Consider the following 25,046-nt stretch of genomic DNA (forward strand, 5'->3'; position numbering starts at 1 on the left):
CACTTTAGACAGTCTAGCGTTTCTTATCGCCCTGATCAAAGTTTGCGACGTGTAGCCCAATTCACAGAAGTCCACGTCCTGCAGAGACGGGAATCCCTCGGGCGCGCGTCTGCCGGGGTTTCGTTCGATACCGACAGCGACCGTGGCGATCAATTCCACTCTCGCTGTGACTTTGCCTTCGAGCCTGAGGTAGGCTTCGTGCGACGTTAACAGCTTGGCGTGCAGTGGACTAGGGTTGTCGAGTAGCCAGGGTACAATGTGGATGAATTCTGGGTTTTTTAAGTGATAATTGGTCAGGACCTTGTCCTGGAAAGAGGACAGTTTACTCCGATGCTGCTTGACGAAGGCGCCCTTGACCGAGGCCCTGTACTCGCTCCAGTGTCTCGGGTGGCTGCGGTCCGTCACGTCGACGAAATGCAATTCCGTGAGGTACACCAAACAGAGTTTCTCTTTAGCGGTCAGCATTCCGCGTCGCTCTTGGGTTAGCTCGCAGCACAGCCTGTTGAGATGCACGTGGATCTCGACCAGTTTGGCCACTCTGTCCAGCGCGTGGGGCAGGTCCTCGGTTACATCTCTGACTTTCTGCGAATTGATAGACATGGAGGAAAACATCTGATGTCTGGTTTCCTCGCCGGCCACATTGACGGAGGAGAAGAAGAAAGGCGTGTGGAAATGCGTCTTTGTGTTTTTCATGCGTATCACCACCGTGAGCGGGTTGGCCGCGCCGTATATGTAGCAAGTCAGATTCTCGTTGCTCACCGTGAACGGTTTCGTCGACGTGACGCACGTTCCCAGCATCAGCGAAACGGTATCGAAAACGCCTCGGAAATAGGACTGGAGCAGATACTTTGCGTTAGACGTATAGTTGGCGCTTCGGCTCGGATTCGACGAAAACTCTATCCTGGTGTTTTTGTACCCGTGTTGAGAAGACAATCTCTTCTTGTCCGAGACGAAGCGCAACCTGCTGAGCCTCCTGGTCTTCGTGGTGTTAGACTGCAATTGTCCGTATCGTCTATGCCTCTCGGAGAACACCGTGGCGTTGAACTTTTGATTGCCCACAGTGTTGACGTGTAACACGTGCAGAAGTACCCCGTTTGCCAATTGTACTACGCAGCTCCCCGTTGTTCTCAGAGTAACATTGGCACATTCGTTTAGACGGTCGCCGGCAGAGACGTTTTGCCATTCACGGTGTTCCTCGAGAGTCGCCGCCAGAGCGTTCGGACTGGGCTCTGTACGGCTCAGGTTTGCGAAGCCAGCGGCAAAGGGCCTCGTTGCACTCGAAGTCCAAAAGCCACAGGGCCCCGAGCCAGCAGAGTCGCGATAGCCGGGATTCGTATAAGCTGTTGTTGAGCGTATGTTGTCTGCTGCGCTTACGATGGTGCTCGATATGCCGAGGTGACACCGGACTTGTTGTCCATTGCGATACGTGTTCTCTGCGGTATCGGTCATGGCGCTTGGAGATGGGGTCGTGTCGCCCGTGTGCGAATAGAGCGGCGCGCAGTTCCAGGGGGCACAGGGCCACAGAGTTTTGCGGCGTGGTGAAGAATCGTTCGACGTTGTACAGCAAAAGCCGCCGATTCCCCGAGTACACCAAGACCAAATGGCACCAAAGTAATTCCACCGCTACCTTTGTGTCCACCGAAACGTCGGGCGACCTAGCTACATCTCCCCATTCTCGAGGCGGGGAAGCCGAAAGGTTCTCGATCAAATATTCCACCGCTCTGAGCTCGAACGCCAGCGTGGGGTTCGGTGGGCAACTAGCCACGCGTTGCAGGCGCGACAACAACGCTCGAGCAGTAGAGGCGGCTCGATCGTGACAGTCGGCCACGAAACACAGCCTACAGTAAAGCGGCAGCAACTTGTCGATGTACTTCACAACACACGGACCCTTTGACACTAGGGCCGAGAAGTGCCCGTGCCTAGCTTCTTGGAAAGGAAGGAACGATCGGGCTACAGGCGACCACACGTGTGGACCGTTTGTCAATTCCCTGTGCTTCACCAGACACTCTATTAAGGCTTCGTCGTACAGGCGAATTTCGCGCTCGGTCGCACGCTCCAGCTCGTCTACCAAGTATCTCAGAAAGCTGTCGTATTTCAGAATGCTCACGTGTCCCGTGGGCCGAAGTCGACCCGGATCCGAGAAAGGTGCGCCCGAGCAGTTTTTCGTCGCTACGGCCATTAAAGCTTGCTACGGCAAACTGTCCGATTATGTGGAGCTCGAACGACCGACCGAACACGAGGCCAAGCGACCAAGGGTCGAAACTCTGCCCTCAAACGTACAGGCCAAGCGCGACGGGAGCACCGCTGTCGACGTGGAATACAGGCGTGTGTATTATGAGCTAAGGACTAGAGCGCTCGGGGATATGCGAACGTTGGTGAGAGAATACGTAGAACGTATGAGCACACCCTCTGCCTCTTACGACTTCATGAACATATACGGTATATGCGCGTTCAATCCGCCCGTCGTGCTTAAACGCAACCCGTCCGAGAAGCCCGTGTGTAAGTTCACACGTGCTCAAGCGGGCCAGCAGCAGCACGACCGGCTCGTCTCCATCACCGGGATACTCAATCCGCTCGTGGCGTCCAGAGTTCAACACGGGGAGTTGAGCCTGAGTCCTTGTCAGGAGGCCGATTACCACAGAGCCGTGGAGGAATACAGCAGGATAACCCCTCGCGCCAAGATGCGACTACCGAGGGTGTCGCACTCGAATCTGGGCAGTACATTGGGCAGCCTGGAACAACAGTTTATCTTTACGACGCGAGAGGACCTGCACACTTTGGGCTGTGCGTATCGTAGAATTGTACTAATGGTAGAATTGTTGCATCTTAACACACTTCATTTTCTTCACGCTTGAGAGAGCGCGATGCAAATAAGCCCACTCGTGTCCAAGAAGTATTGAGTTTTAACATTCATTTAGGTGTATCACATTCCCCTCAGCTACTCATCCATCGTTGCCCATGAGAGGGTTGTCGTACATTAAGTTCAGATTGCACATAATCTGATTTGCTCGTGTGTGTGTGTGTGTGTGTGTGTGCGTGCGTGTGTCCGTGTGCACCACATCGTGAATCTATATAAGCAGTTACCTTGTACACTATCATTATTAATTCGTTGTGGATTACCTGGAACCTACACGTGCGATCAACCATGGAAACTTTACTCTCAATCGATCCACAAGAGTTGTACACAGAAGAATGTGCCGCCGCGGTGCTCAATCTGCCCGGTACTCTCGCGGACGACCCCTGTGTCAGCACTGTGTGGAATCGAACGAAGACCACGTTAACGTTAGCTGCCTGCTATCCACGTTTGCTAGCTTCGACGAATGAGTTCGACAGCGCCGCTCTCGACATGCTAACAACGGCCGGGGTACTGAGCAACTTCAGAGACGCCTGTAAAGCCGCAATGTCATTGATACACCCTGACAAATTCCCGGATATCGATTCAAAGGCTTGCCGTACGTATGTGTGTGAATGTTTCCCCGAGCGACCTGAATGTCAGACAGTAGAGTGGCTTACTCGCGAAACGTGCCAGATGAAGGAGATGTACGCGCTGTGTCGCACATTCTACTTTGGAACAGAGGATGAGAAAATGCCCGCCGCCCGCAAGATCGTCGAGGCCAATTTTGTGCACCCGTACACAAAGTCGTCTAAAGGGTATTTTCCTCAAAACCGCCGCGATGTGGCCCAAGTTCACCGCAAGATTAGAATCGTGTGCGAATGTGACCCTGAAACTGTGCGGTAACGTGAAGCCGTTCCGGAGGGTGAAACTCATGGCGTCGCTTCTTAGGGAGGTGTGGACGGCCGGCGGGATTACGCCGAACGAATTCCATCGCGACGATGAAAATCTACTGCTTTTGCAACCCGACCTGAGCTGTGACAATGTCTATTTTGCTCCAGACATAACTTTGGTGTGTAACCTGAAGAAACAATGTGTGGGAGTTGTACACAGAGAAAGCCACTCGGATACCAAAGAAATGGAGATCGGCTATTTCAACATGTTGGCCTACGCTGTCATGGAAGCGGCCAGGATAACAAACGAGCGTAACGATTCCCCTGGCGCTTCTTCGAACAAAGCAACGTCACAATCGGCATTCAGACTCAAGTATGTGAAAGTCGACGGCGTGCCCTCCGACAAAGATGATGTGTCAGACTACATGGAAATATGCACCTTGAGCGCTACACCGGCTAAAATGTACGGTTTCGTCATCTGGAACGAAACGCTCTGGAACGAAACAAGCCGAAGGCACAAACATTCCGACTGAGCAATTATTGACAACAAACACTCGTAACAGATTGCAGCAACATAAGCATAATGGGGTTATTGCAATACCCTGTACGTGACGTGATGATTGTGTATGTCCTGAATAAAAAAGAGAAACTCGATGGAGCCTGTTCTGTTTCAGTGTGTCTTTATTTATCACAAGCACAGTACACCGAACATACAGCAATGACCAAGACATCAAATCAAATATGACACTCCTCTAGAACGAGTGTGGGGTTTGCGCTCTCAGTCCAGTGACGGAGAGCACGAGTCCCCAATTTACAGTACTTATTCCAAAGATTTGGAATCCAACCCATACACCCCTGGTTGTAGGCAAACTGACCGTACCCAGGTTACGTTGGTGTGGCGATTATGTACTCTTCCTGCGTGAACACCCCTCCCAAGAAACATACACAATCCTCCTTGGGTGTATTAATCGTTGTTGTGTTTTGGTCTGATTCGGTCCTGCGATATAGAGTGTAATAGCCTCAATGTGCATGCTGTTGATTGTGATGACAGTCTAGATATATACAGTTGATCTCTTGTGTTTTGTATTATACTGCGTGGGACTTTACTATTGTGTGTACGAAACCAATACACTGTCTTGGGTGTATAAATCGCTTTATTGTATTATGCGTGATTATTAGTACATACAAGATGATATAATATAAACACACAATCCATTACAGTATACAAAGGATTTATGTCTGAAAACCCCATAAACCAACCCCCATAAAATCCCAAAAAGAAACATACACAGTACCAAGGAATATAAAAGCAGGTCATTGTAGTATGTGTAATATAACCACACACAACATAAAGGACTGTGCCCATGAACAGATATGGAAACAAAATCAATGATGTGTAATACAAAAAAAACCCCAAAAAGAAACATACACAGTATCAAGGAATATAAAAGCAGGTCATTGTAGTATGTGTAATATAACCACACACAACATAAAGGACTGTGCCCATGAACAGATATGGAAACAAAATCAATGATGTGTAATACAAAAAAACCCCCAAAAAGAAACATACACAGTATCAAGGAATATAAAAGCAGGTCATTGTAGTATGTGTAATATAACCACACACAACATAAAGGACTGTGCCCATGAACAGATATGGAAACAAAATCAATGATGTGTAATACAAAAAAAAACCCAAAAAGAAACATACACAGTATCAAGGAATATAAAAGCAGGTCATTGTAGTATGTGTAATATAACCACACACAACATAAAGGACTGTGCCCATGAACAGATATGGAAACAAAATCAATGAGAGCATACAAAGAAAGACTGGCGTTTAGTCTTTCACATCGTGTGAGTAGTACGGACATATGTTTTGCATGTATGTCCGTACTGCTGACACGGTGTGAAAGACTAAACGCCAAACTCATGCCTGCACTGTGACATAAATCACCCACCCACAACGGCGTTGGTAGGCACATGAGGTTGAAGGTAGTAAACACATTGGTTTACTGACAAGAATCGGTCTTCGAATACAGCTCGACATGTAAAAACGCCGGCCCGTCAGTGCTTTCCAGTTTGCAGATGAATAAGGTATTCAAATGCTCTTCCTTTACTGGGTCGATTGTTAGCACACTGGCAACGCCGGCACCCAATACAGATTTGCCGATTGAGGATGGAACAGTTGTCTCATACAGGGATGGGTCGCCGCGTGGTAAGAACTTTGGCACACCTTCGGGTAACTTTGTCAACCAAAACGCTTCCCCGTCAAACTCACCAGACACCTGCCCGTCGCAAAGTATGGTCGTCGGCTTACCAACGCATACGGGCCATCTGACAGTACTACGCTCAAAACGCAACACTGGCCGTATGAACATTGGCTTTGGTGGGTTGATGTAAATGTCATACACCTTCTTTTGACCTTCAAGTTCAGTGCCAACGCGGAGTCCAGATGCATCCTCGCCCTCTTGTGTTATAGAACACTTGTAGTTGCACGCCATTCGGGACGGGTTGGTGACTGCATCCGCTGCCAGAATTCCGTTACCAACGAAGAATGGTTCAGGCTAGAAAGGCAAACGACAAAGAGGATACTAAGTGTTACACACAGCAGTAGGAATACAAATGTCACATTCACTCATCCCTACAAAAACCAAAGCGATGCATATGGTGGTATATTACCTTGTAAGCCGTTGTCCAAGTCAAAGGGGTCCATTGTTCCTTGGTGCAGTTGACACCTTCCCACTCAGCTTCATCCGCACAGGGAACCAAACAGAGGGTGCCGTGTCGACAATAGTGTATATCACCATCCTTCTGATCAGCCGGAATCTCATCGATGACACTGAGCAGGAGAGCGGCTGTTCTGTTGGAGACTTCACAACGGTACTCCTGTGCAGCGGCACCACCCATGCGAGGAAACACCAACAGGCGAGCCGTCATTATGACAGTAGGCTGACCAGAAACCACGGTCCATGTCACAGGAGACCCCTCAATAGGGCACTGTAACTCGACGTACGCGTCGCGCTGCACAGTCACTTTCCTAGTTATATCTGCTGACTTCAGAGGTCTCGGAGGTGCGGGGACAGGAATGGGTCCTGGAGTCGCAGGGGTAACAGGAATGGGTCCTGGAGTCGCAGGGGCAACAGTGTCAGGTTTCTGAGCATTCAAGGCAGCGGCTTGCCTTGATGCCCAGAGGGCCAGTCGCACAATATAGTCGTCGTTGATTCCTCCCTCTAAAGTTGGTGGTCCCTCCACAGTCAGGTCCCTAGTTACATCTGGTGAACTTATGGGCGGTGGAGTTGCAGGTTTCTGAGCATTCAAGGCGGCGGCTTGCCTTGATGCCCAGAGGGCCAGTTGCACGACATAGTCGTCGGTGATTCCTCCCGCTAAAGACGGTGGTTCCTCTAGAGCAGTTGGTCCCGCTATAGCAGCTCCCTCTATAGCTGAGGTACACAACATGGCAGCTGCGGCCGTGAGAACCCACATGAGGCCAGGCATCGTGTAAAATGTTAGTGTCGAATGGGTCTCAATCGCTGAGACTTCATGAAAGTCAACCAGTGAACAACGCTGTTATTTATGAATATGCACACCACTTGAGTTCAAGGTCGGCTGGCTCGGAGCTGCAGGTCGGCTGGCTCGGAGCTGCAGGTCGGCTAGCTCGGAGCTGCAGGTCGGCTGGCTCGGAGCTGCAGGTCGGCTGGCTCGGAGCTGCAGGTCGGCTGGCTCGGAGCTGCAGGTCGGCTGGCTCGGACCTGCAGGTCGGCTGGCTCGGAGCTGCAGGTCGGCTGGCTCGGAGCTGCAGGTCGGCTGGCTCGGAGCTGCAGGTCGGCTGGCTCGGACCTGCAGGTCGGCTGGCTCGGACCTGCAGGTCGGCGGGGTAATGTAGCCAGGTCGGCGGGTCCCGCAGGTCGACAGCAAGACGACATCCACGTGTTGCAACACGTATACGTTTCATACAGTTCACACAAAACCGAGTTTGCAATGACTATGCTAGTTTGTGTACAGTGTAATGGGATAGAGTGCACCCAAAGATGATAAGGACAACAGTTTATCCAGTGTGTCTATATACACTTTATATATTGTGTCGGTTATACGGTGTGCGAATAACAACAATGCAATGGTGTAGATCACACAGTGAGGCAGCCGACATACACATGATACGTGTTAACTGTTTATTTAGAACCAGCAGCTTTCCGTTAACACATAAACACAAATTACAGTAGAAAAGTAAGCAAAAGAAATACATGTACAGTCATCGTACAATTCCATCCTTAGTCTGTGTTTACCATATCATTACACCCCAGAATCAGCAACTGTGAAATGTTGCGAGTCAAAGACGGTGTCGGAGTTGCGTCTCCTTGTCCTTCGGTTGGTATTGTGTACTATATTGTAAACCCTATGTCCCAAGTACACACCAAACGCTAATAAGCTACCAACAACCAATACCCCAAGAATCAAACAAACAGTGTCCACAGTGTCCATATTGCCGCTAAAAACGCCAATGTCATCAGGTGGTGCGCCAGTGGTTGTAGCCTCTGTGACGGCAAGCTTGGTGCCGTTGAACGGTGGGCCGCCTGACACGAAACCCCCTGTAGTTGTCTCAGGGCAGGTGCTCTCGAGCAACGGGCCTTCAGACACAACCTCCCCTCTCGCGGTCGATGTGACGGCGATCCAACTGGAGGGAGACTTCCCATCGCGTTCGGTCTCACAGTTGTAAACCCCCTCGTCTGACTTGGCGACATTGCGAATTGTCAAGCGACCCGTAGGCACGATGTTAATCAAAGAACCGTCTTTGTAAAACGCACTCCAGTTCTTTGTGGGCTTCTTTGTTACACAGACCAAAGTCAGGTCATCGCCCTCTGTGATGGGCAGAGCAACACCAGTCTGAAGGATCACCGGTCCAGCCGTCACTGTGAGGTTTTGCATTTCACTAGTTTGGCCATCCTTGGATTCGCACCAGTAGACCCCGGTGTCCCAGAGTAGGGTCATGCTGGTCTTACACGAAGAACCGTTCAGTCTACCCCAACTGGAACCACACGCGTTCTTTGTCGGCCCCGGGCTTGTATTCCGCATTACTTTCCAATCTGCTGAACCATCTCCCCCTTCGCAATTTAGAATGAACTGTTTCTCCTTGAAATATTGCAAATAGTTGGGGCTCATAGTCAGGCGTACTGGGGTCGCCGTGCAGCTCAACGGCACGATGAAAACGAGCAGACAGAGCAGCTCTTCCATTGTATCTGTTAGACACTCAGTAGTACGTGAAACCCAAAGCCTTTTAGGAGATGATACAGCAACAACTGTGTAACACTGGAGTAAACGGGCTGTGTTTTATGTGCATTCCACTACTGTGCGCTGGGTCGGCGAGGGATCCAGGTCGGGGAGATTTTTGCTCTCAGTCGGTAAGGGTTCCCAGTCGGGGAGTTTGTTGCGCTGGGTCGGCGAGGGATCCAGGTCGGGGATATTTTTGCTCTCAGTCGGTAAGGGTTCCCAGTCGGGGAGTTTGTTGCGCTGGGTCGGCGAGGGATTCAGGTCGGGGAGATTTTTGCTGTCAGTCGGTAAGGGTTCCCAGTCGGGGAGTTTGTCGCGCTGGGTCGGTAAGCTTTCCCACAAGGCCAAGACACTGTGTCTCAATGTGTCTCTGCGAATGGTCGACTGTTGAACTTTACCAAATGTGTAGTGAACAGACATGTTTGTGTGAATGACAAATAAAGACAATAAACAAAAGCGATGGTTCTTTTTTTTTATTCAATACAGACACCTTCATAGTCCACTTTCTTGACATGTGTGTTTTTGCATATCCATATCACCAGAATTACTGTCAGGGACACAAGTGACACAGTGGCTACAACCACAGATGTGACGACACGCTCTTTCTCTATTTGTTCCAGCTCTGCCTTTTGCCGTTGTAGCTCTAGAAATGGGGGAAAAAAAACCCAAAATAAAATCAATACACAATCACAATTCTGTGGTGTGATACGAAGAAAAAGGTACCTCCAGCCTGGTGACACACGAACCTTTCATGTATACTTGGGTGGAATTCAGCGAACAGATTTTCTGCCACGACAACAGGGTGCCGTCGAAAACGTTACAGTCGTACACCCCCATGTCATCCTGTGTCATGTTGTTGATCACCAGAGACACGCTTCCTTGGACCATGCGTCTATCTTTAAGGTCGACACGTTTGGCGAAAGACGGCTGCTGATTTTCTGGATCCAGCTGGTCGTCGCGGTATAAAAGCACATAGACCCCGTTCATGTTCGCTCTGGTCCACTTTACGGCTCTCACGTCTTTGCTTTGGTTGACGTGACAGGGTAGGGTTAGCGAATTCATGCGTATCGTGAGCCTGGGAGTTTGCCCATGCACTACCAAGAGGCACGCTACCAGCACACAGCTCGTAAGCGACAGCATCTCGGCTAACCGTGGCAATATTTAATCAAGTACACTTTGTGAACTCCAAATTGAAAGTCCCCGGTGTTTGTATGCAAAGTCAACTGTTATTAATACGTGGCGAGTACACAGAAAACTTTAGCTCAGTGCTCTGTTCTCAAGGGATTCGTGCTCTGAGTCGGCTGACACAATGCTCTGAGTCGGCTGACACAGTGCTCTGAGTCGGCTGACACAATGCTCTGAGTCGGCAGGGTGTGTCTTTTTTCTCCGGAGCACGCATAGTCCCAAGACAAGCCCAATCGACCGTAACCAACCAACCAACCTATACTATCATTCAAGATGGTGTTTTTTATATGAAAGGAGAACTGTGCTTATTGAAAATTTGCACAATAAACTTGGTGTACAATGTACTATATTGTGGTGTGTCTTTGTATGATGTGAAAGAGGAGAGAAAGCAGACTCAATAAAAGAAAGATCCCAAATCGCTCTGTCAATTGCGTTTAATTTAAGGCTCATTTGAGGTCTTAGGATGAGAATATACACACAACAAAGGAGCACAACTTGAGATACACTGTGGGTAAACGATACGCACACGAGTATTAGGTGGCGGTGGGTAACATACAAAACAAAGTAATAAACAATGACATCCTGGGTTGTTGTTGTTGTTGTTGTTGTTGTTGATGCTGGTGGCGGAGGCCGACGACGTTAGTCTTCGAACACAACACCGGTCCCTCTTTCAAACGACATGCAAGGTCCAGGGGTGTACCAAAAGCCGGTGCCGTCACCCCGGTCCTCGAAGGCCATGCCTCTGTTCCGGTAGTACGAGACCTCGTCCTCGGAGTGGTACATCAGAGCCGGATCGCAGCAGAACGGGTCGTCACACTGGCCTTCGTCGTGACTGTCGGCATTGGTCTCACTCGCATCGTCGGTCTCACTCGCGTCGTCGGTCTCACTTGCCTCGTCGGAGTCACTCGCGTCGTCGGAGTCACTCGTGTCGTCGGAGTCACTCGCGTCGTCGGAGTCACTCTGGTCGTCGGAGTCACTGGTGTCGCCACAAGAACAACCCTCTTCGTGTACACGATTTTCATCTGTGTCAGACTCGGAGGAAGACTCGGACTTCGATCGAAGCGATGTGGCTTCGGGGGCGCCCTCGTCTATTTGCGCAGAAGGCGAACCTCCACCGTGGCCCACTTGACGCCACGTGACTTGCGGCTCACCGCTTAGACTCGTCGAGACGTTGGTCTTGGTGTCGGTCGTCAGGGTTGATGTGGAACCCGACATATTTCGATGGCTGTAGTGAGACATTCTATTCGTGTCAGACGCATATGCTGTGTGGAGCGTTGGTGGTATGCACGAAGCCAGACGGTCCAATATATACACACATGCCCACCAGAACTCCGCCTTGTGTTTTAGTAGTGTTCGACCGAAGAGTCCTCTGTGTTTGTAAAATTCTGAGCGATGTTATCCTAGGACCTCGTAGACCGCATTATGCCAAGCGAGCCTTTAGCGTTCGTTAAAACAGCTGCGGTTTGGTGCGGTAGCAGTCAGGACTCGCTCGGCGAACCGTGCGACGTTGGCTTGACTCCGGCTCGGCAGACTCCTGGCATGTCGCGCGCTGGCCGCAGCACCGATCCCCCATTGTTTGTGCTCGACTTCTCATCACGGGGTCCTCGGTCGTCATGGCCCTTAAGACTTTAGGCGCGCCTCGGTCGTTTGTTCGGCGGCGACCACGGGAAAAGTCCTTGTGCGTCGTCCCGGGCGGCGCCTCGCGCAGGCCCTTGACGGAGGTGTGCGCGCGGTAGGTGTCGTGTACCAGCTTTGTGTGACTGACAATGCAATCCCAAGATGCGCCCCACTGTAGCAATGTCCAAGCTGATGTCTGAAGAAAGGCATTGTATGACATGCCCTGCAAGTGTTCGGCCAGAGCATTGCACTCGTGTTTGTCTAAGAAGGTTCGGATCGAGGGTGACATTGAGTCGGTCTCCATTTCAACGCGCCTGGTGCGAAAAGGTGTAAAGCGTATTTTCGTAGCATGGGGTGAATGGTTAGTATGTGAGTGGACACCATGCACTAATGCCCTACATGCGTTTGTAATGCAGTTGCAGCTGACTCTCGTCCAGTAACGCGTGACACCTAGTGTCGTCGTCTTCATCGTCCTACTGTCCCATCCACATGCCTTCTTCCCCTAACGCCTGAGCTATAGCGTAATCGATGTCATTGTACGGTGGGTTCGTCGGACTCCCTCCGACTAAAGCGTGACTAGTGTCATCGGCGAAGTTGAAGTACATTTCACTACCTTCGCCGAACCCGTGACAGGTAATGTCATCGGCAGAGCTGAAGTACATGTCGTTAGCTTGGCGTAACACGTAAGGTATAGTGTCATCGTCTTCGTACAGCCGGTCCGCCGTATTCCCTTGCCGTAACTCGTGTGGCACGATGGTGTTAGCCTCCTCCTCGTCCTCATCATCATCATCATTGTCATCGTCGTCATCATCATCATCATCATCATCATCATCATCATCATCGTCGAGGACACTGTCGTCTTCCTCGCCCTTGTCAATTAAGGCCCGTGAGTCCGCATAGTGGTCCAGAATGCAGTTGACGAGGAGCCGATGGCGTCTGGCGAACACATTTCCGTGTCTGTTTGCTGCACTTTGAGTCATCTTGAGAAGTTCACGTAGGCTAACGTTCAAACTTTCTGGAAAATCACCCAACCAACCACTGACCAGCTTGTAAACAGTCTGATCGACCACCGGGCGCTCTGTGCCGGTGTTAACCCGAGCCATTCCAGCGCAGTCCTTAGTTGCCATAGTGTACTACTTCAACCTTTAATAGTGTGTCTCAACCCATATGAAAGCTATCGCACTCGACCAACTTTGGTCTTGTGTATACCTTCAGTGTTACAACACTGCGCCCGGTCGGTCGGAGAAAGACGCGACCGACCGGCCAACCGGAGCCTGCGAAGGGCAGTACAAAAAGCAGCGGCGGTGGACCTCCAATGCTACACTGTCACCATGATACGGAGGCGTGGGAGCGATACTTTGCTGCACACGCACGTTACCAAAATGCTGACGATAATGCGCCACACTAAACCGGAACATGTTCGCGACGCCTTGAAGGGGTTGCGGGCTCAACGTGAAACTCGGTCCTGGGTGCGCAGATTCTACGACGCGCTGCACGTCCTGCAGGCCCTCAAACTCGTACCTGTCATGGCGATACAAATACAACGCAAGGAAAACCGAGATTGTCGTCTGCTACACTACACCGAGGTGGTGTATCGGCACGTGCACAGTAATCCCGGACCCTATGTCCCTAAGAGTCTCTCTGTGACACTGAGCGTCAAAGCAAGAAGGGTGTACGATATTTTCAATGTGTTACAAGCAATCGGTCTGGTGTGCCATGACAGAAAACGCTATACTCCGACGCCCCGGCTCGACGACAGCGCAACTTATTGGTGGGGTCGCCTGTGTGAGGACTGGGGAGAGGTGGATCGCACGATGTTAATTCATCATCAAGTGAATCGTGCAGCCACAAGCGACGGGATGCGAAGAAACGCTACACCCGAGAAGCGCACGAGCTCCGGTGGTGCGGTCGTACAACATACGCAGGCCGACTTGAGGCAGCTTCTCCCGCAGTGGCAAACTACAGGGTTGGATGTGGAGCGGCCAGTGTCGGAGCTGTGTCCGCCAGACTGTTCTTGTCGGCCCGAGGTAACGCTGGAACGTGTCACGTCAGCTGTACCAGAGGATATATTACAGCACTCAGACCCTATGTTGGACAGTGTAAATAGGAACGTGGGATACGAGTGTGTATACCACGAATGGGACATCTCAGACCCTATGTTGGACAGTATAAATAGGCACGCGGGCCACGAATGTGTATACCACGAATGGGACATGTTGGCAACAAGTTGTTTTTTGTCTAACATAGAAGTATATCCCACAGACCACATGTTTCCTGCCGACGGCACACTGGAACAACTGCTCGAAGCCACGGTGTGTGGGCTGTGATGTGATTTGTTTGTAGACTGTGATGGTGCATATTCCCCATGTACATTGCACAGTGTAAGCATGGAAAGAAGACACATACCAAGTGTCTGCGTGTAAACTGTATTTATTATCTTGTATCATAGTAAAACTGACAATAAACCTAATCCCACACCAAACACCAACAGCTTTCCTTGTGTTGACAACCACGGCCGTTGGTGTACTCGGTCGAAGGTGTCCACGAATCCGTCCTGAAAAGAGTAACACGTGACAACAGATGTGAGGGTTGTTGTGTCCATCATTGTAAATGTTTAAGAGTGTCTATTAGGCAAAAGGGACAAAAAAAAATAAAGAAAGAACATACCCAACCGTCTGTGCCCACAAGCCAATCCATGTGATTGTCTGTAATGTAGGCCGCTATCGACACGCCGATCCCGTAAGCGCACTCGGGTCCCAAGGTTGACTTCGACGATCGCAGTAACACTGTGCCGTAAGCCACAAGGCTCACTACTCGTCCCCAGTTTATAATGCCGTCTGAAAACAAGGCGCGCGCCAGACCTGCTGTGAACATTGGCACTTCGGCGGCGGTGGTCTGAAGCGAGAGCATGCCTGTGTGGACGTGCGTGTGGTTATTACAATTGCAGGTTTTCAAAGTACACTACGTTCCTGTCTGCCAAGGCCACTATTACAGATACTCGTTGTGGAGAAACACCCAACACTTACCGCAGTATTCCGATCTATGCGTACGTAACACATCGCCGACAGCACGTTTCAACACCCTAAATGCTCGCCCTTTAGTAGCGACACACTGCTGGGTGCGGTGTGTTATCGTTCCATCTAGTACAGTCAAGAGCAGTGTGTCTACGCTATCTTGATAAGCAACCGAGTGGTTGTGTTCTGTCATGGTATCTGCAACCCTGCGCTACAGTATTGTGAGTGGTGGTGGAAAAAGAAGAGGAAGAAGAAACAAAAACAGTACTAGGTTTTCCACAAAAAGATTGTTTATTGCGCACACGGACCCTTAGTACAACAATCCGCTACACTCTATCGAGAGTTAGACAAGAGCACATAAAGACATAGGAGGTGATATCAACTTGTGTGGTGTGATGTGACATACAGCGAGGGTACTGGTATATTGTGTAACATATATAAGGTGTGAAGCACACAGACATATATCAAATTGTAGAGGAAGAAAATGTGCACCGTGTTGTCGTTAGGATTACACGAGTCGCAGATTCTCCAGTTTATCCACCAAGGCCTTTTTCATATCACAACACCAGGCATCATGACCAAGCGAAGGCAGATACTGTTCTTGTATAGTGGTAACTCCACACGCTAGGCATCGTTCCAGACCGGCCACGGAGCTGTAGCCCCGCTCGGCTGTGAGTACGCGACTCGGTAAGGCGAGTCGTCCTCTCCGGGAACGTTGCCGTCCGAGTTCGTAGAGTATCTCGTCTCTGTCGTATCTCGCGTCGATATACGGACAACGCTTGCCTTGGTTGTACATGTAATAGATGTGCTCGCCCACAAAGGTGTCTCCTACCACAAAGCTGTGCAGAACCAAATCGCAAGCAGCGCATCTGTGTTTGTCCCGAGTCCACGGCAAATGTTCCATGTTCGCCTTATGTCCTAACTCCGAGAAATCGCAAACGGTGCGAACGGCAGTTGCGTCGCATTCCCATATATCGCCGAGTGCATAGTCTACGGGCCCAGGAACCGCCGCTTTGGTGAACAACCGAGCTCCTGCGGGCCTTATCGCCAGAGTTGTCTTGATGAGAAACCGTTTCAACTCCGAAGCCATGTCAGCACATGCTGGATGGTGAACGTCTCCCCTTTTCTGCGAGCACAGCACGCAATACCAGCACCCCGCCAGTATCGTGTACTGATCTTTTGCGAGCAGTAGGTGCGATGGGAAAGCAACTCGACCTTCCTGAAAGCGTAGCAGGCCTTCTAACAGCCGCAGTTCGTTCTCGCGGTGTTTAAACTTGGCCTTTAGGTAACGGCATCGGTGCCCTGTGGCGGCGTTGCGAAGGACGTGCTCGTTTAGGCTTCTGTCGGCCTTTTTGTATCCCGACAACACGATGTCTACGCATTTGTATGTGTCGTACGTGCCTGCGACGTGAACCATCCCCGTGGCGTCTGCCAACCAACCGGATCCGAAGGTGGGGGGTTCGTTAAGATGCTGGACACTTTGGCTCAACCCGTCGGAGACGATGACACCTGGACCCGACGCGTCTATGTTCAGCCAGCACGATCTCACCACGCGCTCTGAGGTCCACGGTTGTGGCATCTCATCAAATAGTTTGACGGCTCGTTTGTTTTGAATATCGGTAATCTGATTTCTTAAGTTACTGGCCATGGTTCTAGCAGTTGTAAGCGATGAATGCCTGGGTGTTAATCAGTGTCTGTAGTTGTCATCGCCGACCGTCTGTGTTCAGCTGAGAGTACACCCCACGCAGAGTTTATAATACACCGATCTGGCATATCACAGTTACCATTCACAGTGATGTACAATTCCATTCATAGTGATGTCCATTCACAGCGACTCAGAGCACTCCTCCGCCGACTCAGAGCATTCGTCCGTCGACCCAGAGCATTTGTCCGCCGACTCAGAGCATTTGTCCGCCGACTCAGCGCATTCGTCCGCCGACCCAGAGCGATTGTCCGCCGACTCAGAGCATTCGTCCGCCTACCCAAAGCATTCATCCGCCTACCCAGAGGAGTCAGCCGCCGACCCAGAGGAGTCGTCCGACAGCCCAGAGGATTCCTCCACCGACTCGGAGCATTCGTCCGCATAGACAGAGCATGAGTCCGCCGACCCAGAGCATAAGTCCGCCGACCCAGAGCATAAGTCCGCCGACCCAGAGCATTCATTCGCCGAGGTTCAAAAGGCCGGTAAAACGCTTTGTAGCACAACAACGCAACACTTGTCGTCGATCGCTGGGAGTGGACAAGGAGCAAACCTGTGGTCTTTCATCTACTCTGTGTACATTACACAAAAAAGACCACAAATATGAATACCACCGTGGAACTACGGACAAACAATGGTGAAACCGAGCTGGTGGTCACAGAGACGATCGTCAAAACCCGTGTGTACACACGGGACCGCCGTAGGCACGCCAATCAACACCCGTTGGGCAGGTGCTTGTGCCCCAAACGGTTCTTCAAATTCAAAGGCGCTACTTTTGAAACAAATATCTCGACCGGCCTAGAAGCGCTAATTAAAGCGGGGATCCTAGCTCAACCTCTTGGTGTGTATTGCATTGGAGAACACATCGAGGTGACATATACCACGGACACAGGATCGGTCTCGAGGGTATGGCTGTGCACAAACGAGATCCCCGCGGTGATACTAGCGTGGGCCTCACCAACTGAAGCCTGGTGTTGTGACAGTAGAATCAAAGAAGCCGTCCAGGATCGTAGTGGCACCGCACAAATACGGGACGTGGAACCTACTAGAGACGGGCGAGGCAACGAAGTCGGCACGATTCCCCTTGTGTTACACGCCAACGATTGCGGATATATTTAGTAATGAGCGTGCCATTCAATTGATCTTTTTGCTTGCTCATCCATGTGCATAATGTATGAATGTAACAAGAAAATGTTTATGTTCCAACCACAAATAAAACAAAACATACAGTCTGGTGTATCAAATGCCTTTGTTTATTTATTTTCACAATGTGCATACATGACAAAAAAAACCCCACTTTGTACAGCAGTGTCATCCGACCAGTTCTTTACAACCGCAGCAGGACGAAGCTGAGAATGTTCGCAATGCTCTCTCTGCACAAGCGGTCACGAGTCGACCGGTGCACACCACGCAGTCCTCCGGTGCCAGTAGCCTAGTCATGTCATTTAACTCTTGTTCGCTCACGCCCTGACAGTTCATATCCAGAAGCAGATTGATCACAGTCAGCTGTAATGTTTTTGTGTCGACGGATGCAATGGCTAACGTCTTGGTCATGGCTATTAGGCAGCATGCTGCTACGCAGCGAACAGGTTTATATTTAAGCAGTTCTGCGTTCAGGGTTCGTCGTGCGTACAATTTCATAGCTAAAGACCGTATACACGGCTCCATTGTGAATGCAGATGCATTCTCTGTCTCACCCACATGCTCTAGGAGCATCCACTTGCAAAGCACGCTGATCGCAGTCTCTGTGCATGTGGGGAATAGGCTGCCTTTTAGTGTCACTGTTATCTCTTGCTGCTTTCGCTTTACACCGTGCACTGTAGTACATTGCGCGTCGTCCTCGTCACAGGTGGGGTCGGCGGTAACCGCTTTTACAGGCCACTGATAAGCGAGGCACACATGATGTAACCTCAAAGTCATGCAAACGCTGTGCATGTGACACGAAAGCAATAAACATGCCGCACGTGTAGATCTGATCTCGTGTAACAGGTCCTGGAGCTCGATGCCGTTTCGCAGTGACGTTACCACATATCTGTCCAACAGATCGAGTGTGGCCGAAACCACTGTGTGCACATCTGTGGATGTGCAGAGTGGTAAGACGTATGCAAGCCACGACACCGCAGCCAGTCTGTAATTGTTGTACCTCTCCAGGTTTATGCCGTGTAGTCCTTGGGTGTGCACCAACGCCGCTGGTGCGTGGACACGGTGTAGACGAACTTGGCTCGCGGCGGCCTTTTTCAGATCCTCCTTGGTCATCGTCTGTAAGCCGAATTCCATGTCTGGCGTGGGAATGACATGTTGCTCTTCGGTGTCCGTTGCACATTCGGGGTTGCCACGACAAATGCAAGTGTTAGCTGCTTGTTTTACAGGGGCACCGGAATCAAGTTTCCTCTTTCTTGGCAGCAGTTTCACAGTCTGCTCCGTAGGCCCTGTGGTGAGATCCATTGTAACAAAGAGTAAAAGCGTAGGTCAATAGTAACCGAAGAACGTACACCGCATCAATGTGCGCAACCGCCACCAAATACAAAACGCCCACAGGTCGGCGGCTCCCGACCCCCAGGACGGCGGCTCCCGACCCACAGGTCGGCGGCTCCCGACCCACAGGATGGCGGCTCCCGACCCACAGGTCGGCGGCTCCCGACCCACAGGTCGGCGGCTCCCGACCCACAGGTCGGCGGCTCCCGACCCACAGGACGGCTGGCTTTACGCTCCATTTTATCAGTGGGAAAGTCAGCTAGTACACTAGGACCACACGGGGTATATGAGCAAACAGGATCCTTGGTATGTTACAGGGAGACACAAGCTCAAATCTAATACACACAACCTTTGTTGATCATACGGCTCGGAACAAATCATTGGACATCGTATACCATGGCATATTCTGCTGTTGCAGTTATGATCGCATGTGGCGTTTTAGTTGTCTACGCGACTGCAAATGACCACCAGTGTCCGTTTCTCCAAATGTGCCCGGAACTGCCATTGGGCTTAAGATGCACAAATGACTTTGACAGCACAATGACCTGCACCATCCCACGAGATCTGGTCTTTCGAACGCCACGGTCTGCGGCTGGACAAGAGACGGTGATCAATCCCGAGGAAGCAATCGTCAAGGCTACATACGGCACTCATACCAGCAACTGTCTCTTGAAGAGGAGCGGTTCCGGATTGTCCTGTAGTATGCAATTCAATGGCAATCGCATCTTCGACCAACAACAGAGATGGACAATAGAACTTGTGTACAAAAATGACATTGTGCAAATGCGATACGGGGCCTACAACCCGATCTGCTTCATGAAGGTAGACCCACCCTCAGCGCTTTCGGCTTCAGGCTCTACCATTACGATAGACCGATGGAATCACAGGGAAATGTCCAGCATGTACGTGGACGTAGAGTGGAGGAAAGGAAGCGGTATATCTTTCAGAGAAATTCGAAGGTGCAACAGGAACAAGAGCTGTCAACTAAAGGTTCCTGCCCTGTACAAAGATGGAACCGTGACCGCGAGAGCTAGGTGGACACCCGGGATCCCAATGGCAGTTCAGAAATACTGGAGCGACTGGAGTGACACTATCACCTTGTCTCTAGACTGAAAGTGGCGATGGTTGTCTTTTATTTAAATATTGTACTCAAAGTATTGTGTGCATATGAATAACAATAAAGACTTGTCACAATGAATCTCAATGTCGTTTGTGGGTTTTTTTTTGTCATGTCAGGGTTTTGGTGGACGTGGCGTTATTGTGACATTACACACAGACGCAATAAAAAGGCAGTACCACTCACTGCCAATAAGTGTCCAGCAGGCTCCAACCCAGCGCGTATTATATCTTCGACCTGTGGGGACGGCAGGCAGTAACGTGCTGTGTTGCCTTGTGTTTGTTGAGCATACATAGGGACGGGATGAGGGTTACATTACTCTACAACGATGAGATACCTAAACCGTTTTAGATTCAGTACACCTATATACTCAGAGAGCTTCACAAAGGACTTGTTGGAACGCCTCAGGAACGAGGCGTTTGCTACATATTCCACGGTAATCAGATCTACGGGTGGCCAAACGCTCAGTGGTTTTGTTTATTTGAGAACCCGAGGTACTACGGACAGTGTGGACACGTACTTGAACAGCATAGCGTTAAACTGCCGGGTAAAGGTAACGCCGATTCCTTGGCGTGACTCCGCCGACACGTTAATCCGGGAGTGCTCCTTGCTTGTGCAGCACGGGGGTGGTGTGCTCGAACAGCAACACGGAGAGGAATTCGACATCAGAGTGGTGACACAGTATACGTTTGCCGCAGCAGGCTACACTTCCACGGATCTAGCGTGTCTGGTGGCCGACCTGGAGACATCCGACTATGTATCGTACATAGTATTATTACAAGATGATGCCGCGTGTGGGTTCATACATGCAAAGAATGCGAAGTGCTCTCGGCGCATTAGAAAATCATTAAGCGGCAACCTGATTATCGAGCCAGTCCTCGCAGGCACAACTGATGGGAACGCCATTGACTTCTACAAGTCCATAGTGGCCAATGGAAACGCTACCGTTCTATGTGTGAAAGACCAAAGAGCGGACGACGTGAACAACGTAATCGCTCCGATACACAGCTCGACTGTGAAGGAAGAGTCCAAGCTGCTGGTTCGAAGATATCCCGTTGAAAACAAACCCGGATGTTCTGATGTTATTGTTATACGCGATCCGCCAGCAGGCGCACCGATATTCGAGCAACCACAGTCGCAGTCGCCCGCTGTGATTTCCGAGACTCAGAAACAGGAACCTCTATCGGCGAGTACTCTAGCTCGCCGCGCAACGGCCACAAGAAGAGCTAAACGATCAGCAGTCCGCCACAGTTCCAATTCCAACAGTCGTCGATGGAACAGTGTGTTTCGCAGAGAAGTGAACTGGTTGACACGCCGCAAGCGTGTCACTGAATCACAGCCCATTACCTCGACCGACATCAACACGTGCGAAACCACCAAGACTCTGTTCAACATCAACACCTGCGAAGTGCTTCTGCAGTTGTACAACCACCACCGCTCATTTGTCACTGTAGCGGATTGACATTACATGCGTCTCGCGTGAACACCATGCACAACTACGCGATTGTCGCACAGGTAGGCGAAGGGACATATGGTGTTGTGTACCACGTTAAATGTCGCGTTACCGATCGAGACTACGCGTTGAAGTGCCACCACAATTACAAAAATGGCAGTATGATGGACTCCACCGTCCGGGAACTGTCTTGTCTATCGGCTTTGAGAGGCCATCCTAATATAGTGGAGACGCTGGACTGCTTTCTTCACGATGGCAAGATATCAACGCTCATGCCCTACCTCCCTTTAATGCTGTTTGAGGTGATCTACCAGGGTCGCGATCACTCGGGCCTGTTGCCGATTACGTTTATCAGCCGTTTCTCTCTGGAGATCGCCGACGCTCTGTCTTACATGCACGGGCTTAACATGATACACAGAGATCTGACACCCGCTAATGTGTTGCTCACAGCGGACACGCTAACCGTGAAGGTGGCAGATATGGGCCTTTCTAGGTATGCTGCGAAGTCCATGAGTTCTGGGTTGGTCACGGAGTCCTACAGAGCCCCGGAATTATTTGACACAAAGAATGAGGGTATCGCGCAGTACAACTGCGCTATCGACATGTGGAGCCTGGGCGTGCTGATAGTAGATGCCATGGAGGCGACGATGACCTTTCACAGTAAAAACTTTCCAACGTATAAAATCATCAAGGAAACTCTCGGTCGCAACGACCACGAGGACGAGAGCATCTGGAATCCCATGCGTGTAATGCCCACCCTAATGCGGTGTACGGCGGTGAAGAGAATCGCCTTGGGATTGCTGCAGTACGACCCGAAACGCAGACTCACTGCGCGGATGTTACTAGATGACAGTAGATGGAAAAGGATCGCCGCCGCGATCACCGATGTTGATATTGACCGTGTGAAACGTTACGCTGACATTCAGCGCGCAGCATGCGAATCAGACTAGTGTGCATTTATGTTGCGATGTGGGGACGCGCATATGTATGTGTATATGTTTGTGCATTCATCCAATAAAGCATCTCACTCCCTTTGTCATTGTGCAGTCATGTTTGTTTTATTTTTGCGTGGAAGACAAGATTGTTATGCATACAACCAGAGCCCATATAATACCACATGTTGACACTGAGCAGACCCCAACAGCGTCGTTGTTCATATGTAGAGACACGCAAACAGTGGCAGGAGCAACACTTTTGAGTCGAGTCCTCCGTTGGGGCTGGCGTTGGAACAGCAAACGTTGACTTTGTTGATCGTGGCTTCTATGCTGTCAACTGTGAACATATACCATGGTAACTCACACGTAGTTTATATATTACACAAACATACACACGTGTGGCATTCGGCGGGCTTACGTTTGGCTAATATGGCATACAGCTGCACCTTGGTGGTGTCCACGGGCTGCAGGGGGTCCAATTTAGGTATGTCAATGTGGTCGTCGTCTGTGCACGCTAAGGATGACAAGAGTGGATCGTTTTTACTTAACACCCTGGCCAACAACCGCGGCGATGCCGTTATCGTGTCGTGTATATGTGCATACTACGTACAGCGAGTGGTAGTCTGCGGCGTGCTGTGCTCGGGTTCCTTTGCCGTACTCCCAGTGGCAGGACCATCAATTGGATCAGCGTCCAGATTACCGTCGAGAGACCGACTGACTTGTGAACAGGACTGATCCGCTTTAGCACTTCGTCGTGTGTACATGAAATACTTGTAGTTTGCATTGCCGCGCCCCACAAACATCGTACCGTTTGGGGTGATAAAACAGCCACCGGTCAGCCTTTGTGTTGGGCTCATAGTGTGGTTCCATATCTCTATTACACGCCAGATGTCGGGAGTCTCGACGTGAAACATGTAAATTGCGCCGACTCCATCTAGCGGAGTGATAACTGCTGTGCTTTCTGTTACGCTACACGGCGTCATTCCCGTTCCACAGCGTGCCTTTGACGTGTAATAATATAGACCTCGATCGATTGGCGTGGCAATGACAGTGAATCTCTCCCCGCCTAACACATATTGCCCTTCGTCGTTGCAAGTAAGAAATCGAATGGTGACCTGGTACCCCAATCCAGTGTGTGTCACTTCATACAGATGGTGGCTAGCTGGCCTGACGACCTGACCGTTTTTTCGAAAGACAGAAGTAGGACTTTCCAAATAGCCAGGTAATTGGAGTGAGTAAGACAGTTTCCCAAATACAGCTAGTTGTTCTTGGCCAGCGTAGCCAATCGCACTTTGGCTGCAACATTCCAGCCAAAGTGCTAGCAGGCTGACTAGCACGCGAACGCAAGCTTTTGACTGCCACATCTTTTCCAGCAAACCCACTTGCAATCGACGAACACACCGGGAGTTTTGTTCGGTACACACTGTTCGGTTTGTTTCCACTGAACATTGTGTATAGTATATGTTTTTTGTGTATGCTGCGTACTTTACACATCAAGTGGTACATATGTGGTCGGTACACTGATGCTTGTGTGTGTTTTTGTGTACCATGTTTCACGGCCGACCCAGACGCCAAGAGTGGCCGACCTAGACGCCAAGAGCTACCGACCCAGACGCCAAGAGTGGCCGACCTAGACGTCAAGAGCAGCCGACCTAGACGCCAAGAGCGGCCGACCTAGACGCCAAGAGTGGCCGACCCAGACGTCAAGAGCGGCAGACCTAGATGCAAAGAGCGGCCGACCTAGGAATATGCTGGCTGTATGTATGGAACACGAGGATGGCTTACGGTGCACTTGCTCCGAGACCCAGCTCACAACTATGGAGAAGAATGACACCAGGTTGGGTTGGGTTTCACCTACACAATGCACTCACAGCGACCATGTGTTGCTTTGCGACGGAATCGTGATCAGCCGCAAATACCCCGATGAGAAGCATCCTGCTAATCGGTGGAAGAGAATATGCGGTAGCATAGCAGCTTTGCTGAGAACCACCCCGGTGTGTTTCGAACACGGAGCCGGTTGCCTGTCTAGTTTGATCACCGAGGCCAACGGGATCAGATTCCCCACCATACCTGAGATATTGTCAGTGGACAGCCGTTCTGGCGTAACGGATTACTACATAGCACTCAAGCTATTTGCCGCAAAGGTGGTGCATCTCACAGATGTAAAACCCGTCAACGATTTGGTCGAAGCACTGTCCTGTCGCGATGCGGTTCTTCGCTACAAGGGTGCATCGGGTCTCATGTTCACGTACCCTAGCATCATGTCGGATGACTACGAAGGTCTGATCTCCATGTTTCGCGGAGACTATATAATTTACACGGGCGACTTGCGTTTCACCGGACACGCAAATCCATCTGAGCTGCTGCGACAAATCACCTGGTGTTTCACCGAGCTCATACGTGTCAGCTTCGCAGGCTGGGGTGGGACATCGCACCAAGGGCATCTGGTGCTTTACACAAGAAGGAAACTACAATAAGTCCCCTCCGTTACTATCATACACAGAGGGCCTTGTGTTTTTTTTTTAATGTTGATGCTGACTTGCAGTGTGGGATTGAG

The 25,046-nt window shown here is 50.6% G+C and overlaps 2 protein-coding genes across 2 annotated transcripts in view; both read left to right on the plus strand.

Moving 5' to 3' along the window:
- Window positions 1-25,046, plus strand: part of LOC134639752 (peroxisomal membrane protein PEX13-like) — a 233,496-nt gene that overhangs the window by 80,401 nt on the left and 128,049 nt on the right. The gene's annotated exons all lie outside the window — the stretch shown is intronic.
- On the plus strand, window positions 21,590-22,504 carry LOC134639750 (cyclin-dependent kinase 2-like). Its single transcript, XM_063491124.1, has one exon. The coding sequence runs from the start codon at window positions 21,590-21,592 to the stop codon at window positions 22,502-22,504; it is 915 nt and encodes a 304-aa protein (XP_063347194.1).

The sequence above is a fragment of the Pelmatolapia mariae genome, linkage group LG13 (genome assembly GCF_036321145.2).
Source record: "Pelmatolapia mariae isolate MD_Pm_ZW linkage group LG13, Pm_UMD_F_2, whole genome shotgun sequence".
Lineage (NCBI taxonomy): Eukaryota > Metazoa > Chordata > Actinopteri > Cichliformes > Cichlidae > Pelmatolapia > Pelmatolapia mariae.